Source organism: Colletotrichum phormii (assembly GCF_030913505.1).
Source record: "Colletotrichum phormii strain CBS 102054 chromosome Unknown BDP81scaffold_23, whole genome shotgun sequence".
Classification (NCBI taxonomy): domain Eukaryota; kingdom Fungi; phylum Ascomycota; class Sordariomycetes; order Glomerellales; family Glomerellaceae; genus Colletotrichum; species Colletotrichum phormii.
The window spans coordinates 376,132-394,238 of record NW_026851465.1 but is presented as its reverse complement, the minus strand read 5'-3'; the positions used below and the strand labels follow the sequence as shown (position 1 = coordinate 394,238).

General features: G+C 51.8%; 4 protein-coding genes across 4 annotated transcripts; all 4 read right to left on the bottom strand.

Annotated features, from left to right (window-relative positions):
• Positions 1-247: 247 nt before the first annotated feature.
• On the bottom strand, positions 248-502 carry BDP81DRAFT_280722 (uncharacterized protein; the record flags this gene model as incomplete). Its single annotated transcript, XM_060583000.1, has 1 exon — positions 248-502. A coding segment is annotated over one exon (255 nt), but the record flags the coding sequence as incomplete, so codon positions are not given.
• Positions 503-1,233: 731 nt separating this feature from the next.
• Positions 1,234-5,042, bottom strand: BDP81DRAFT_398337 (beta-glucosidase; the record flags this gene model as incomplete). Its single annotated transcript, XM_060588445.1, has 4 exons — positions 1,234-3,045; positions 3,086-3,209; positions 3,278-3,395; positions 4,583-5,042. 4 exons carry the CDS (start codon positions 5,040-5,042, stop codon positions 1,234-1,236), a joined length of 2,514 nt encoding a protein of 837 aa, XP_060440696.1.
• A 1,481-nt stretch (positions 5,043-6,523) lies between these two features.
• BDP81DRAFT_464441 (general substrate transporter) lies at positions 6,524-8,361 on the bottom strand (the record flags this gene model as incomplete). Its single annotated transcript, XM_060594152.1, has 4 exons — positions 6,524-6,886; positions 6,939-7,649; positions 7,711-7,824; positions 7,939-8,361. The coding sequence occupies 4 exons, from the start codon at positions 8,359-8,361 to the stop codon at positions 6,524-6,526; spliced, it is 1,611 nt and encodes a 536-aa protein (XP_060440695.1).
• A 5,885-nt stretch (positions 8,362-14,246) lies between these two features.
• Positions 14,247-15,514, bottom strand: BDP81DRAFT_500692 (ABC-type Fe3+ transport system; the record flags this gene model as incomplete). Its single annotated transcript, XM_060595520.1, has 2 exons — positions 14,788-15,514; positions 14,247-14,733 (listed from the first exon to the last, which is right to left on the bottom strand). Exons 1-2 carry the CDS (start codon positions 15,366-15,368, stop codon positions 14,247-14,249), a joined length of 1,068 nt encoding a protein of 355 aa, XP_060440694.1. The 5' UTR covers positions 15,369-15,514.
• Positions 15,515-18,107: the final 2,593 nt, after the last annotated feature.

Below are 18,107 nucleotides of genomic sequence, written 5' to 3'. Positions count from 1 at the left end.
GCGACACCTCACGTCTCTCAGGGGGCACTGTTGGCGTCTGAGATGGCGATGGCAGGGCTGCGCCCCTCTCTTTGCCTTCAGGACCGCCGTCTTGCAGCGCGTAATCTCTGACTGCGGGATCTAGTGGATCGACACCGAAAACTTCCTACAACTTGTCAGCGTGTCCAAGGTAGCAGTTATTCTCACCTCGAAGATGGCCACATAAACCAGCCTGACCATCGAAGAGGCAGACGCTGAAGATAGGGAAACTTACCTTGACGATTGAAGTCATGACGTTGAGCTGCTTTTGCAACCTCGTGTTGACTTGGCCCATATACACTGCCATATCTCGATCTGTTGCTTCTTGTCGTTCCTGCAACTCCCGGACTTCTTTGGTGTACTCGTGTTGTAGTCCGATGACTGCCTGGGCAAATCCATCCTCATCCACAGGTTCAGCCACGGATGGCTCGGCGGAAACTTCTGCTTCAGGCTCATCCTCACTGTCCGAATAGTCGACCAGCCGTGCTTGGACGTGTGTCATCTCCAGCCACTGCGAGTGGTTGACTGTGTTCTCTGTTGAAACCTTTTTGTGACTTGTGTGCTTGAACGTGGATCTTGTGGAATGCTACCCAGACAGGATGCCTTGGCTAGAAGAAATACTGGCGGCTACTTTTATTCTCAGATCACGTACCTCTCGGGTGCCACCAAGACGCAAGGGATTAAAGACCAAGTTCGAGGGCAATAATCATTGCGTGCGGACTTTCTCTGTGGTGTGCCTGGTTTCTTTGTCTACTTTCGAAGATGAGCTTGGCTCTGTTTACCCACAAACACTATTGTGCAAGCACCCCTCGAACCTCACACCGCCCCGTGCACTTTCCAACGGACAAGATGAGTCGAACTCGTTAGAGAAGAACAGAGCTGCAGTCTGGAACAAACCTGCTATGGCGGAACAATGTTAACCTCTGCAATTACTGTTGTGCGACACGAGCTTCATCAGGGTCGACGGAGCCGAGAAACGGAATGCCACGAGAAGTGACGATCAATGGGTCGGATGCTTTCCTCGCGAACAGATCTTGCTATTCAACCCTAGCTGCCATCACTAACTGCGCTTTGATGTACTATTAGCCCTTCGACCACTGATCAGATGACCACTTTGGTACTTCGCCAACAGGCATCTTTCGATCAAGGAAAGTTGAAGATTAAATTCTGAACAAAGCGAAGCTGGATTTGTCAACATGATTGGGTTCTCAATCATCACCCCAACACCGAGAAGGCCTTCTCCACCGGCAAGTCCCTCGAGCTGAAGCCGACCCAGAACGTAAACTCACCCTCCGGAATCACCCACACCTTCTCCGACGCATCCCACAAACTTACATCCCGCCTCATCAGCAAGAACTCCACTTCGGCCGAGCCGCCCACCTCGATCTGGATCTTTTCAAAGCCCCGCAGTACCTTCTTCGGCGTGCCTCCCGGCGCGGTCTCCGGGAAGGAGACGTAGAGCTGCGGGACAGCAAAGGCAGTCCGGTTGCCCGTATTCGAAATCGACGCTTTGACGCTAATGAGATCTTCCCATAGCTGCGGATGCCCGCCTGGTTGAACTGCGATCGCCGTGTCCGGGCGAGCAGTGATGGATGAGTTCCCCGCGACAAAGCTCACGCCGACCTGGTCACCCACCACTTCGAACGTCGTGTACGTCAACCCGAAGCCAAGTTCATACAACGGCTCAATGTCAAGCTCATCGTAGTGGCGGTAATCAATCATCTGGCCCTCTGTAAAATCAGCCTGCCACGCAAGCGGATCACCAACAGGCTGCGTAAGATTCACAATCGCCGGTCCCGCATCCTCCTCGCTGCGCGGGACAGAGTACGGCAGCCGGCCCGAAGGCGCGACGTCACCCCAGAGCACATCAACAATCGAGTTGCCGCTCTCCTGGACCGGGTAATGCGCCGCCGGGATCGCGCCAATCTTGGTGTGATTTGCCCAGGGCATGGTATTCATGCCGCCCGAGTGCGTGACCACCACCGTCGTCCCACAGAAATCGGCCACATTATTGATCACCGCCGTCGAGTTCCCATCAAGCTCAATCGACATGCGATCGAAGCCTTCACTGGCGAAAGTCTGCTGGAACACGAGGCAGATTTCGGGCGGGGGGTATATACCCCTGAAATCATTGGCCGCGAGGACGTCATTGTTCGTCACGTACAGGACTTCCGCGCCGGACTCTGCTGCTTTTGCGCGGATGGCGGCGAGGGGGGAGATTACATACGACGGACGGCCTGTGCCTGACCCGCCGCCGATGATCATTGTGCCTGTGTTAGTGGCATCGGGAACCTCAGCGGGGCGGAGGAAGCCGTCTGTCATTTCGCCCGCGTCGTTGCCGAAGATGCCGATGATTTTGGGGTTCGTTAGGGGGAGGGTGAAGCTTACGTTCTTGAGGAGGACTGGGCCCGCGGAGCCCATTTCGCGGATGAGGTTTGCGTGGTCGCCGCGGACGTCGCGGCCGTAGGTGAAGACGAAGTCGTCGGGAATGAAGCCCCCGTCTTTGGCGACTTGGAGGCCGACTTCTTGGAAGAGGGTTACGAAGCGGAGTGACGGGTCGGGTGAGGGGTAGGATTCTGCGTCTTGGCCTAGGAGGTAGTATGGCGTGAGGATGTTGCTGACCATTTCGTCGATGCGGGATTCGGTGACGGTGCCGTTGGTGACGGCCTCGAGGACCTTGTCGCCGAAGAAGGTTACCGCGCCGGGGTAGTTTCCCGGCACGGCGCCCGGCATCTCGAGGTCGAGGCCGGCGTTGATTGCCTCTGCGGTAGAATGCGTCGCAAACCAATCCGATACAGTGTACCCCTCGAACCCCAGCTCGTCGCGCAGCAATTCTTTCAGGAGGTGGCTGTTCTCACACGCGTACGTCTGGTTGAAACGGTTATACGAACACATGATGGACGTCGTACCCGCCCTAATGGCGTTGGCGAACGGCCAGAGGTAGAGCTCCTGGGCGGTCCTGTCATCCACATTCGAAGAGATGGCCTCGATTGCCGTTGGGCGAAGGGGTGTCGGAGCGCTGGGTTTCTTGTTCGTTTGCAATGTAGTGCCTTGAGCAGGTCTGTACGCCGGCGGATTGCATCCCTGTGATTGTGTTCTCGATGCTGATGCCTGCTAGGTAGGGGTCTGGGCCGAAGCCTTCCCAGTTGCGACCGCCTAGGGCTGCGCGACCCATCGGACCTGTTGAGGGGCTTTCCAGGCCTATGTCAACACGATCTATCACGCGGTTTCTATAAGAGAGAGAATGGGGTGAACGTACCCGAGAATCACGTGTCCTCCTTTCCCCTTAAATTCCTCTGCCAGAGCAACGCCACGCCGGTAAATCATCTCGCGGTCCCATGTTGCCGCGGCGGTTATGCCCGAGGGGAAAACGCTGACTAGGTTTTGGTTATGAGTTCTGGCGTACAAGGTTTCTTAGTAACAAGCGTTATATCGAGCTGGGTTCAGAATTCACTGACTACCTATTGTAAATATGTACTTTTTTGAGCACTTCTATTCCTAGCTCTTGTCGATTTATGTTGAAATCAAGTGGCAAAACACCGTGTTGGGGTGAAAGGGCACCGGGGATGAGGTTTTGCTGATCAGTGGACACGGGTTGATTATGGTTCCCGAATTTCCGATCATAGATATCTTCCAGCACATCCAGTCTCCAATCAACGGAAGTGCGGTTCGAAACTCTACATCCAGACATGAGGGCATAGGCAGGGCTTCGGCTCAACTACAAGCTAGCAGCTCCTGCAGCTAAGATACCTGGGGTAGGCGAGAATATGTCCGATTGGTCTGATCGCCTACAGTCCTCAGACAACGCACTCATTAACCATACGAAGTGTGGGGGCCGGAGCTGGAGGCGGATTTCCTAGAATGTCGGCCGGGAAAGGCCCGATTGCTTTGTATTTGCGCATTCTGTTGGCCTTTGAGCACAAATGGACATCTCTGAAGCGTGAAGACAGCATCTCCTAGAAGCTATGACGGCCAAACAACATAGAAAGTCGCCAGTACAACATAATCTTGGACTTGAAAAATCAAACATGGCTTGCAGCTTTACAGAGGTCAGAGGAAAGAGGTCGAGCAACACCGACAAGGGCATTGATAAGCAGTTGTGCAGGCGTCAAGCTTGGCCCGCGCAAACGCCGAGCGGTAATAAACCAACCGAAGTCGAACTTTCCGCACTCAGCCTAGGTGTGTCGAAGAGATGGTCATATGTAATTCTCTGGGATGTACGCCAGACTTCACTGCGATAGGCAGTTTTGTTGCAAGAAGAGGCAATAAGAGGAGGAAGCGGAACGATGTAGCCTGGACCAGTAGAAACATCGAAAGAATCAGTTGACTGTTGACGTGATAGGAGCCACCACAGCAGGATACTATCTCTCATTTTCTTTTCAGATCGTTGGAATTTGTGATTTTCCCCTAGTGTCAGAAAGAATTTATATTGGTCGATCAAAATAGAAGCGGCATCCCCCCTCTCTGTGTCTGGCGTTGCAAGCCTGTAGCGACCACGATGGGGTATGCTTTAACCTAGATATTACAGGCATAGACGCTCTAAATCAGACTGCATCCAGCGCACTCATCCTATCGAAGCTCATATCCAAGATTTCCAACACATTGCCCCAAGGATCCCTAAAGTACAGACACCTCGAGCCGCTCAGCGGATTGAGTGTCGGTTCCCCAATCTTGCTGGCCCCGTTCTGTACAGCCCGTGCCAAGAGAGCTTCTGGTTCTGCATCCGTCACGCACAAGTGGAAGAAGCCGCCCACGTTGTACGCAAAATCGTCGGCTTTCTTGTAAGCGGGATCGACAAACTCAAAGACCTCGAACCCGACACCGTTGCCGGTGGTCATGAATGCCAGCTTGACTTCCTGCAAGGCCCCGGGGTAAATCTTGAAAATCCCCGCGTCTGGTGTCTCGGAGCGCTTTATTTGCTTGATCTTGCCGTTTACGAGGACGAAGCCCATGATCTCGCTGTACAATTTCACTACGGCTTCGATATCTGGAACGGACACGCCGATGTGGTTGACTGATCGCATGTTTGTCTGCATTATAGATACCGTCAGCAAACGTATGACACGATAACTTCTATCCCGCCGAGGCTTTGTATGAAAACGTCCCAGTAAGATCCATAGGGAATAGGATAAGACGAGAACATACCCTGGACATAGCGGTTACTGCTGGTGTGGTGATTGAGTCTATTATCTACGCAAGCCCCGTACCTAGTAAAAGATGACGAGGTGAAATGTGAAAGGGTGTTGAATGCAAATTGAGAACACGCTTCTTAATTTCCATGTCTATGTCTTAAACGAGTGGTGCTGAGTCCGGCCTAGATATTGGCCGGATCAGGCAGTCTGACGGAAACCAAATCCCGATTGCGCGCATCCGGAATTCAAGCCCCGACCGGGGCGGGGCAGCCGGCGCCAGACGGCGCGATCGTCCGGATTTCAACGGGAGCCCGTCCGGTGGCCATCGGGAATGATGACCTGCCTTACTTTACTCGCCCTGAACATGCGACGTTCTTAGCAATCTTCGACCCGAAGTGACCTAGTTGTTCATCTGGGCACTTGTTGACTGTAGATAATTACAGCCTTCACGGATTGCAGTGTGCAAGTGCGACAATGAAATCCAGTACTGTTTTTTGGTACAAGTCGTCTAACCTGGCAATTATCAAGCTAGGACGGGTGTACTCGAAGATGCACAAAATGCAAAACACCTATTATCTCATTGCTTCACACTTGAAGCTACCGTGAGAATTGCGTGCTGCTCATTTGTCCAGACATATGCCGACTTCAATAGGTTTCACGAGGCATCGGATGTTCAGACACACAGACTTCGACAGAGAAGCGCTGTGCAGCACCGCTAGGAGAATTTTATCCCGCCGGGAATTAATACCAAAAGGAACCCCTTCTCATGCAGCCGCTTAATGGTAGTTCCTGATCGCTAGCGGCAGGCGTGCTTGGCATTGATCGACTCCTTGGATAGCCCTGGTCAACTGATTTTCTGGCTAGTTCCGAACCAACTTCAAACGGGCAGGGCGGCCTAGGGCGAGCGACCCCGGAAATAAGCCGTTGTTGCAGCTGTGCCTGCATTCGGCTCCACTGACAGTCAGTCTGCAGCGCCTCTGAAAGTTGCAGCTGAACATCGGCAATCTCGGCACCACGAAAAATAGATTCGACATTGTTAACTGGATGCTCTGAAGTCGAGACTCTAGTTCTGTCGTTGCGTTTCTGCAGGGGTTCGATTAAATGGGTTTGGTCATGAATGTCTCTTGAGCAGAGGATGAGCAAGTTGACAAACATGATCATCAGTGGTCATGAAAAATCGAGTGCACCAAGAAGCGGGCTGGTTGGTTCGAGCCATGAAATGTCCTTTATTTGAAGATTGCAGACCACTCGATGCCGGGTATTCGCAAAAAGATGCCCCCCTCGCGATAAAGCAAAATGTCGTTGTATCTCTATGTCTATGTACAGTTCGTGGTCATGTCATGTGTGTATCTGCGTTTGCCAGCGCAGCTTTTTCATGGGGAGTCCGATTCCGACGACGTGCCCTGCTCCTTGTGAATAACCTCGTCCTTGATGTCTGTGCGGAACTGTACCTCCTCTTCCCTCAACTGGGCCATCAACGTCTCGTTGGCTCTCCAGACGGGCTTGATCTCGAATAGTCTGTCAACCTTCTCCAGGGGAACGCCGCTCGTCTCGGGGATGAGGAAGAAGGCGAAGAAGAAGGCGAGGAATGACAGGGCGGCGAAGAAGAAGTAGACGCCGTATCCCATGGCTGCGAACATCTGCTCCGTGAAACGGGAGACGAGGAAGTTGAACAGCCAGTTGCTAGCAGTGGTTGCACCACTTGCTAGGGAACGGAAGTTGGGGTCGAAGAATTCCTTTAGGCTTGTTAGCTGTGGTCAATCGTTGACATAGAGTGGATAAACTTACAGAGTTGATAACCCAGGGGGTACCGTTCCAGGTGGGAGTGTAGACGGCGGTCCAGAGGTAGAAGAAGACAATGGCAGCGATGCCACTGCCGGTCAAGTGGTCTTGAGGGTTCTTGGTGGGCTCGACGATGCAGATGTAGCCTCCGATGACCCACATGCAGAGGGAACCGGTGATGGCACCAATGAGAAGAAGCTTTCTTCTTCCGAGTTGATCGACAAGGAAGAGCAGCCAGACAAAGGTCATGACGGCCTTGACAACACCAAAGATACCAGTCATCAGGTTGACAGTGTTGCTCTCAACACCGATGCTGGAGAAAATGGTCGGGGAGTAGTAGTTGATGGCGTTGATGCCGGAACCGTTCTGCCAGAAGAACAGCATGCAGCCCAAGAACAGGCGCCACTGAAGGTAGGGGCGGGCACCGAGTGCCTTGAAAGGCTGCCAAAAGCCGAATCCGACAGTGGCCTTGGTGGACTCGTAGATCTTGTCGATACCGGCGATTTCCTCGGTGATGTACATGTCGCTGGGCTCCAGCTGTCTGATCCAGCACAAGTTGTCCATGGCCTCCTTGCGTTGGTCGTGGAGGAAGAGCCATCGAGGAGACTCACGAATCCACAAGGAGCCAGCCAGCAGAAGACCAGAGGGAATCAGCTGGACTGCGAAAGGGATCATCCATTGCGCGCGGCCAACGGGAACACTGCTTTCAACACCGAACTGTGTAAAGTGTTAGTGATCATAACGAAAATTGATAGTCAAAGTCTGTATAAGGACTCACGTTGATCCAGAACCCGACCAGACCACCAATCTGCCAGCCAAGTTCGTAGAGACCGACCAGACGGCCACGGATAGCCGGCGGTGAAAGTTCCGAGATGTAAACGGGGATAATATTCTGCAAGATCCGCGTTTTAGCATTTGTTACACTGCAAATTTCTGCTACTCATCATGTGGAGAACCGGTCGATGACCGAGATGAGTCACCACTCAGGGGCATTTTGAAGACTCACAGAAGCTACACCAGTTCCCAGACCCGAAAAGACACGTCCAGCGTAGAGGATTCCGAGGCCAAGGTTGCCGTTGGCGCCGCAAGTCAAGGCCGCTCCCAGAGAGAAGACGGTTGCTCCGATGGCCAAGCACTTCTTGCGACCAATGAAGTGACTGAGACAGTAGGTGAGGAGAGCTCCGAAGAAGGCGCCGGCGACGAAGAGGGAGACGATGTTCTCGCTGATCACGTGTCTCTCAGCAGTAGACTTGTTGGTGAGGTTGAACTCGGACTTGAAAGAGTCGAGACCGATTGTCGTGCCGATGAAGGCGCTCGTGTAGCCAATCATGCAGGATCCACATGACGCGATGCCGGCCAGCACGTAGATGCGCCAGTTGTAGACCGAGGGCGGCGTCGGCCTCTCTTCGACGATGGTGAGAAGACCCATTGTGTGTCGGTCTATTACAACAGCTCAGATAAGTTGTGTAAGTGAGTTGTCGACGATATGTGTGTTCTTCGAGAAAGAGTGTTCTCGAGGATGAAGAGGGAAGAGACGAAAAAATTTGAGACCCTAACTGCGGTCGTGATCCATAAGTATGTCTATCGAAGCGGAGCCTCCCCATAAACCCCCATAATCCGTATCTCCCTCACAGACCCATACTCTGGGGGAAACAATCTGGGGCTTGCAGCTGACGACTGGAGTAAATCTGTCATCTGAGAGGATGCGTACGTCAAAATCTCACTCGGTACTTTGCAGTATTCTGCAGTATCTGGCTGGATTCAGTTGTTCTCCGTCACATCCGTCTCCAGGTCCACCGAATATCAACGGGGTGCGTGACACTCTGGCCCGGGGTTGTGTTTTTCCCCGTGGAGACGAACGCGGCCGGGGACAGCGAATAAGCAGCATTGTATATCTCGGACGGATGTCCTCCCCCGTGGGCCCCCTCCTCTCCTCTGCTTTGTTCAGGAATTCGAGTTCCCTGATTGACACATTTGCATTAGCTACACATTTCGCATCTCCCTCCAGGCTCCAGGCAAGGGCCGATGGGCGGACCCTGCTTTTGGAAGTTCCGATTGCGGCTCTGGGTAAGCTAATAACCCCCGAGGGGCCAAGCCAACCGACGGGCCGAATGCCAATTCCGTAGGCTGCATGTGCAGAGACGAGGATCCCCAAGTCTGATGAGGGCAATGGACTCTTCCGGGGTGATTGTGTTGAGTTATGTAAGCGCTTTCACTCATTGGCGGCAATACGCTCACCCGTCGAGTAAACTTTTCTGGTTGTGGACGTGTTGGATAGCGGATTATGCAGAGGAGGCAAAGTTGCTTGACTCGGTGGTTGTGGTGTATGATGTCAACTGTGTCTGTGCATTTCAAATGCCGCCGTAAACCCGATAGAATGACGAGCCCCGTTAGCGTATTCATTCTTCCTCCCCTGGTAGTGAAACCTGAGCACTTGGACTGGCAAAAACCACTCATCAACAGGATGCTGGACGCTCCCAGCTCTTCTTGAAATTTCCTCTCTTGTTCGCCCTTCTCATGTTTGTATTGTCTTATTCGATCTTTGAAGAGATGATAACCAGAGCGAAGTAAAAGCAAGAGGACGTTGAGTTCCCGGGCGAAGATCGAACCAATTGTCTTTTGCCTGAATGCTTCCCGAAACTTTAATAGATCTGCTGAGGCTCTTTGCCCCTTGGCGCGTGAGATGGCTTGCCAAGGCCCGGCAACCGTCGCCCTAGAGTGTCGGCCACCGCTCTTGGCGAGGCGCTTAGCCTTGAAATTTTGAGCCTCCCGCCTGGGCACCTCTTGGTAACCGTTATCTTTCCATATTAAAGCCAAGAAACAGAATTTTCTTGACCCCTGATGGCGATATCGCCGCTCGAAAACTGAGGTGTTTTATTTCCGCGCTGGGGCGGAACTTGCTGCAATGAATTTTCCAGTATGAGGGACTTTCATATCAGAATTGCTCAACTTCACGGGATTGAGTGGTGGTTCACCGGTTTGACCTGCGAGCTGTACCGGGCATCATTCCGCTTGGCGTGTTGAGGTAAAGGGAGAATCTTTCCCGAAATCTGGGTGAAGCGGAAGAACAAATTGGTCTCTCACATCTGTTGAGTAAAGCTGTTGAGACCTGAGACAATGTCCATCGTCGCTTCGAATGGATAATTCTCGTCACAAGGAGCTGCAAGCGCTACTTTTCGTACAGGTTGGTGTCGCATCGCCAAGAGTGCCAAGGCCTATTCTGGTATTCATTCTTCAGAGCCGCAATCCCAAGTCCGCCACACCCCATTGGCTGCGAGGATCGCATACGGACATTGTGCCGTGGAATACCCCGAGATAACTTACGCGGGGTTTGTTCTTGCGGAACGGTCAAGGAATTCCGAGATCGGTCATGGAACAAATCGCACGTGGGATGGATGAAAGGCTGCGCAAGACGTGCATGGCATACCAACGGCAGTTGGCATGTTGCGCATCTGCACAGCCGAGGCTTTCAAGGCGGAGAAATAGGAAGAAAGCGGCTACTAAGGCATTGAGATTCTATCAGGGCCATGTCTGTGCTAGTATGTCTGGGACTTGGCCGGCCGCTCTCCCCTTCTGAAGTTCTGCTCCTTTGCATCCGGAGAGTGAGGGTAACTGGTCAAACTTCAAGAGTTGCTCGGTGATTACAACATTTAGCAGGGAACGATTCAATCTCCTGCCCCCGCGGACTGGCTACACAGCGCAATCCTTGTTTTCTTCTAATTTCTTAAAGCGAAAGAAGCTCGGAAATGCCGTGGGCTCGGGAGAACGTAGGCGGGCTATCGCCCCTGAGTGAGACATGTTGGCTCACCCGCTGTATCCACTGCCTTCTTATGAGTTGATGCAGCAGGCGAAGTAGATAATTCACAACGCTGCCAGCTGTTAGTTACTACCATGGTTGATTGTCCATGCATCAAAAGCAGCGTCCACCATCATCTTCCATGTCTTGACCGGCAGATACATGTACTAGGTAGCATCCAGGAAGTCAGTAAATACGCTTGTGTATTGTGGACTGGAGTGAGTCTTATGCAGAAGCTGACACGAAAACTAATCCATTTAGCTATGTTGGCTTATCTAGAGCCAAAACAAAGAGGGCCATCCTACTGGCATCAACAACCTCCACGTCCACTCACAACTACTACTCAATAGTAGTAGATACGCAAAAAAAGTAAAGGCTCATGTTTTTTGGTATAGAAGAACTGTGCACACTATCTCCAGTGGGACTATCATAGCAAGCACTTGAAGTACGTCAGATACATTGCCTGAGGAATGACAGACGTGGAAGTCGGGTTGTTTCACAATTGTATGATCTAATTATGCCCTAGTGGACTATGTTAATGATGCGACACAGTGAAGCTCCGAGAATTCCCCAAATGTTGTATATTCGAGACTTGCAGTGAGGATGAATCTCGGGTGAATAATCTTCAGATTGTGATCTCCGCAGAAGCTTTCAGGACAGATAGGTCCCCGTGAAGAGGGGGGTCAGTGCTCATCAGTTGTTAGCTCGTGAACTATTTCAATTATAGTAATGCCTTAAAGCATGAACACAAACTTTCTCCGTCAGGAGAATAGATATATATTCAGCTTCTACAACCTCGAACTGGTCGAGATATTCTCGGGGGCTTCAGATGATCTTTGAGACTCACAAACCGAGGATCGCAGGCGGCAGAACCTCTCTTTAACGATTCAGGAAATACACGTTCCGGGTCTGTCCACGTATTGAAAAGAGAGAGTAAAATACACTTCAACTCTGAGAATTGAAGTGTCTGTTAATGACAGCCGAGGGATCATGTGGAAAACGGCTTCACAGGGAGATGTCGAAGAAAGGAGACTCGATCACCCAAACCGCTTGGCCTAATTCGAGAAGCTTTTCAACCGAACACACCAAGAGTGAATGCAGTCTTGATTATGGGTACCTCAAGCAAGTCGGTATAGACATCGAGTCCGTTTCGACTCAAAGCCCACGGATGATAATGCCAACAGGTAAGGTTCGCATATCGCAGTCAAAGCAGAGTCTTTTCATTAGAGGTGACCGTCAGTATTATCATCGGTAAAGTCTGGTTAATACTCTTTAAGTAAGTTACCACTTCGCTCGGACGCTACAAGACATGAGAGTGCTGCGTCAGTTTCTGAAGTGGCGAATACTCCCTCCTGTATTGACTTAGTGAGCTTTTTGGTGGCATTTCTCGGCTGATCAATGCTAATATTCCATAAACTCAGTTATCAATAGCTTATAGAAGATCTCCGCAATCAAAATCGTCGGTAGTTAGTAAATGCTATTGCTCCTCAGACCTAGCCAGCACTCTTGAGCCATCCTCCTCCAACGTCTTCTAGGCCCTCACACCAGTACGCCATATCATCGTACCGATATCTGCTATAGCATCATTGTGACGGTGTCCTGATAAGGCGTTTGTTTCACTGATGGAACATTACAAGGAAGTTGGGGTTTCAAGGCCGAATGGTTTGTCTCGCGTAAAGCAAGACCATGTCTAGCAACGGGAAGTCAGATCCCACACTGTTGGCCTTTTCCAAGTCAGCTTCTCCCAGAAGCACGGCGTGCCTACCCTCAGATTAAGTTTCTCACTTCTGGGAGATTCTTAATGACATCCAAAGACCAGTTGAGGCTGATTCATGAACTGTGCACATTGAAGACTTCTGTCAGGAATCATCCGACATACACAACTTAAAGCTGGTATGAGGCCTATTCAATTATCCGACAAAGGACAAAGATATTGCCAGATTTTGTTTTGACCTCTTTAAGACTGAAGGCGCATGGAACTTGTTTTTCAAAAGCTTCTCGACGGTATAGCAGCCATCTGATATTATCAAACATTCAAGCCGAGATCTGGGCAACATGTGAAGTATTACAGTGTTATTAGAATAAAGGTATCACGAACTAGCCTAAGATCAGTTGGTCAACAGATCTGCTTCTCGATTGGCTATTTGAGCTTGGCGGGAGTGCATCCCTCGCCTGATTTTACTTCAAGGGTTAGAGAATATGTGAGCATCACGGCTCGAACGTTTTCTTATCGAATCTATGTCTCCGGTCGTCTTCGAAATCCACCACAGCGTACATGATCCCATTGCTCGTTGGATCAACTCCCCAGGCTGCAAGGCATACCAAGACTTATGATCTCATGCTTCAATGTTGGTACTAATAGTTGCTTTAACAGTGTCAATCACTCAAGTAGGTCGAAGAGACTGTCACTTCTTGAATCTCGCAAAGAATTAGATTCGTCGGCTAGACTATTGTTCACAAATCTACCGTCATCGTTGAATAGGTTCTGGGAGGAACTCATTCAGCCTGACTTTTTTCATAATCCAATTGACGCCTATTTTGAATCGTGTCACCGTGACCTAGAGGGAATTTGGGAGCCATTCATGACGAGATGGGAAACGGTGCTGATGAAGATACAATCATAATTCCTCCGCTGGTCCATTCTCCTTACAGTGTTGCAAGGTCCAACATTAGAGCACACCGAGACATCCTTCGATCTACGAACGTCTGGATTGAACATGGATTGTATCCAGTAAGCCAAAGTGGCTGCAGAAAGCGCACTCCAAATCGATGATTTAACAAGGATTGCCCTGCTACCTATTGTCAAGGCGGGAAGCAATTTGATCCCGGTAGCATTACTCGCCGGGCCCTGGGCGGAACCAAGTCTTTATTCACACCCACAGAAACCCTCCTGATTCGAAAGACGAGAGGAAAAACTGGAATAGATCGATCAGGGAGAATCAGCAAGAACAGGGAACAACACTGTGCATGCCCTTGTGTGGCATTTAATGAAGTTGCAAGGCCATTTGTGAGCCCGCCCAATCAGTCATACTTTCGCGCCATTTTCACTTTAAACCAAACAAGCTCCTTACCCCATAGACCAAATAGCTTATTCGCACGTTAAAATTTCGCATGGGTCGCCTGGACTTCCGGGCTGCTGCCTGCCGCCTGCAAGGAGTCAGCTCCCGGCAACTCCTATTCGGTCACTTGCCCATTGCACCCCTGAGAAATCGGTCGATGCTGCCGGCTATGCGCGTATGCAAGGAACCAAGTGTTGTCTACGACTACGGTCCCGACTTTCCGCGGATAGGCAGAGCCGTATGTTTGAATGCGGAGTCCCGTTAATCAGCCCAACGAGGTTGTGATTCGGTGAGGGTTCGATGTCCCGATTCCGGGCATCTTTCAAGTCAAGGTAGGTTCTCAAGTTGTGTTGTTCAGCCAAAACGTATGTACTTGGTTTTTGAGCTCAAATAAAGCTAGTAATATCTACATGAAGTTCCTGAAACTGTCTTCGTCCTCACGACTGTACATGAAAGCATCTACAAATCATCAATGAGGGGGCTGAGACCCTGGGCAGTACCAAGGCGGTCCTCGAGCCAGAAGCGGAGTCTTTCAACAGCCGCGCGGTCAGACATCCACTTGCCAAAGGCGGTAGGGTCAGTGCCGGGCATATCGAGGATGGCAGGGTAGTTGGCGGGGGGAGCGACGTCGCCACGAACGCTCCATCCTCCGCGGGTGGTCTGGATCTCGGTGCTGAGAAGGTAGGCGTGCAGGAGCTTGGCGCCCTCGGGGTGGGGGGCGTCCTTGAGGATGCCGCCGGTCTGGGGCCAGGAGACGAACTGGCCCTCGACGGGGTAAGAGACGTTGATGGGCGCGGTGGGGTTCAAGGTGCCGGAGGAGGTGAAGGTGGCTCCCCACTGGGTGCCGTTCTGGCCGAGGATGGTGCGAGGAGTCTGGGTGCCGCGGACCCAGCGGGGGTTCAGGGCGATGAGCTTATCGAGCCAGGCGGAACCGTATTGCTTGAGACTGTGTTGCGTTGTTAGGATCGAAGCCTGATAATGGAGATTGAATGCGACTTACATGAGGTCGAAAGCAAAGAGGACGGCATCGTCGTCGTTGGGGTAGGTCAGGACAAGCTTGTCCTTGAGGTCGGGGTTGACCCAGTCCTCCCACTCAATGGGGGCCTTAATGCCCGGAAGCTTTCCGGAGTGCCATTGTCCAGCCCAGGTAATGATGAAGATGCCATAGTAGGCGGCGGTCTCGTTGTTCTTGAACTCGGAAAGGATCTGGTCGTAACCGAGAGGGGCATAATCCAGAAGCGCACCCTCAGACGCCCAGCGAGGGTAGTCGTGAAGGGTCTGGAGGATGATGCTGTCAACGAAAACGTTCTTGGCGGCGAGCTGGTCATCCAAGTTACCATCGTGGTACTTGGAGAGATCGACGGTGACGTTAAGGGTCATGCCGGGGAACTTCTTCTCAAAGTTGGTCTTCAAGGAGTTCTGCTGGGTCAATTCGTCACCGCCGTGCCAGAGAGTAACAACACCGCCCTCGGCGAGGGCAGCTTGGTAGATCTCGTCAATGGTGCGGGTCTCAACCTCAGCGGCGGCGTTGACCAAAGCCTGGGTGCCCAGGAGGGCGAGGGCAAACAACGAGCGAACCATAGTGACAGACTTGGGTTGATCGGACAAAAAAATGAATGTGTAGAGAGCCGTTGATGAGTCACTTACACAGTTAAGTAGCACGATCTGTCTCTCTCCTTCTTATACAAGTGGCGGAGAAGAACACTTCCGCCTTTTCTTTCCGACTTAGAACAGGCCTGTAGACCAGTGACACCATCTCATGATACCTTCCTAGACTTAGACCCCGGCTGACAATCATGCTACGCAAAGCACCCATGTTGTAGAATAAATTTCGCGAAGTCTACCGCGCGCTTCATGACGAAAGCAGCGGGAGGTCTCGTTGGCAGATGAGACGATCCACTCGTGTCCTTCCGGATTGGTCCACTCGTCCCATCCGTAGTTTACCCCTGGTGATTGATAGATGTATTCACAACATACACGGCAACCTACGTGTAGACGGCGGTATGGCGTACAGAGCACAGAGTGGTAGTATGTGCGGGATAAAGACGCTCTAAGCCTTCAACGAGTCAAGTCTCGTGCCCCCCACGGAGTTTGTATCCAATCCGGAGGCTCGCCCGATGAGCAACCCATCGGAGCACTCCGGCGACGGTGGGATAGCGGAGTTGAAGACTCCACCGAACAACTCGGGAACCAACCAGGAAGCCAACTCGACCGGGATCTTCCCATTCGTCATCAGGGGTATGGCGGAAGGTATTTGATTCCGGCCCAACGGTTCACAACTGACAAGCAATATTTGGCGAGATCATGGGGTGGAAGGAAATAAGAAATGTACAGCCCCGTTCATGTCAGCGAACCGCAGCAACCAGGGCAGTGGCGACCAGGGCTATGCAGGAATGAGGTGATCTTCGCCTAGATCTCACATGAGTCGTGAGTCTAGCCCTGTGCTAAACATGCTTAAATGGCAGTTTTTAAGGTGATGACATCTGGCTAGAGCATAGAGTTGGATCGCCTGGTGTTCCCAAACAGCCGCTCTGGAGTTGCAGTGAGAAGAGCGCAACGTTGGTGAATGACAAACAATACGACGCTGAGAGAACAAATGTCACGGCACTCAAGATGATCGTCTCTCGAGCAATGCAGCCAAAAGCAAACATGCTTTCTCCCCCTGGTCCCCAATGACTTCTAAGTTCGCATGCAAAGCTCCGCCACAGGCCTCATGAAAATCCTTGCTGAAAGCCGGACCCGAAGCGGATCATTGATAGTTCATCCGGAATATCGGCACCACGCTCCACCACAAGCTTATCAAGACATGAGTGCCATGATTCGAGTTTCGTATGAACTGCGAACATTCGTAATCACCCGAATACTGTTGCTTCGAAATCGAAGACTAATCACGAAGTCTACTCTGCTAGTTGCGCCGCCTAGGAGTCGCTGATGTGCGAGTGTGTCGGATAACGCCATGTTTCACCACTCTACTTCAACCCTCGCCTTATTTTTCTTGGCATCTACTGTTAGTGCAATAGGTGGGCCACCACCAATATCCTTAACAGTTGAAAACCCTTCACCTCTCTCCTCCGGCGCCCTCCCGCGATGGCTTCACAGCCTCCGGCGGGCTCTGGACTGTTGCCAGCCTCCTCGGCCGGTCCTGACCGAGGCTTTGGACCCCCTCCGGAGTCGTTTCCAACCTCAAGGGCTAAACGCCGCCGCGGTACCGAGGCCCAGCCACCCCGGCCCAGCCTCGTGGGAAGCCAGCCTGACGCCCTTACGACAACCCCCTTAACGGCTAAGGGGCCCTCGATTATGACTGGGACAGCTACTGGAGCTGTCCTTACAGCTCTTAATGAAGAGGCTAAGCACTATGAAGCCCGAAAGACGTCTTTATGGCTATTGCTCAGTCTCTGGATAACGTAATCTCTTGCTTTGAGGGGCCTAGGAAGCAGATCGCAAAAGAAGCTATAACCTATGTAATCTAAGCCTTGAAGAGGATTATGGGTAGCGAGACTACGGCTCCGACTCCGAGCCGGAAATGGACTGACGTAGCAGCCTCGGCTTCAACTACAGCCGTGGCCGTGGCCGTGGTCCCGACCCGTACCCGAATCCTATCCCGGCCCGAAGTCCAGATACAGAGTCTGACGGAGACCCGGGCCCAGGCTCTATCCCAACCGAAGGAGGACCTCCGGGTCTTTGCCCGTATCCCAGAAGAGGGCCTAGCGGCTGCTAGGAAGCACGCCCCCTTCGCCCTACGCCGGACAGTCTACCAGGCCCTTAGGCTCTAGCTAGCAGATATCCCACACATCTACCATATTATAACTGGCTACTTACTAAGACCCCTGAATAAGTAGGTCTAGCAAGCCCTCCTTATAAACAAACAGAAACTAGCAGAGTGTCTTAGAGCCTATAAAGTTGAGACCCCTACTAAGTGGTTTACTTACGTCGTCCTACGTTGCCCTGCTAAGATATGGACTCTTGATGGCGACGCCCTTAACCCAGCTACTCTAGTAGAAGATGAGGTCCTTACCCAAACAGGACGTAAGCCTACCCGGGCCCAGCAATCCCGGCTAGGTATAAACCCTATTATAAACAAAGTCTCCTGGGTCATCTCCTCTTCTATAGAAGTACCACCCTTCAAACTGTTTAACTAAAGCAGCAGGTCTCAGCTTATCCAAAAGAAAAAGACCCTATCCAGATATGACCCTGGATGCCAGGGATATCATTCGAACCGATACTGTAACCGACAGCCACTCTGTAGCAACTGTAGCAGGCCCTCGGGATCCCACGAGACTGGGCCCTGCACAGCTAGACCGAAGTACGCCAACTGCTCCG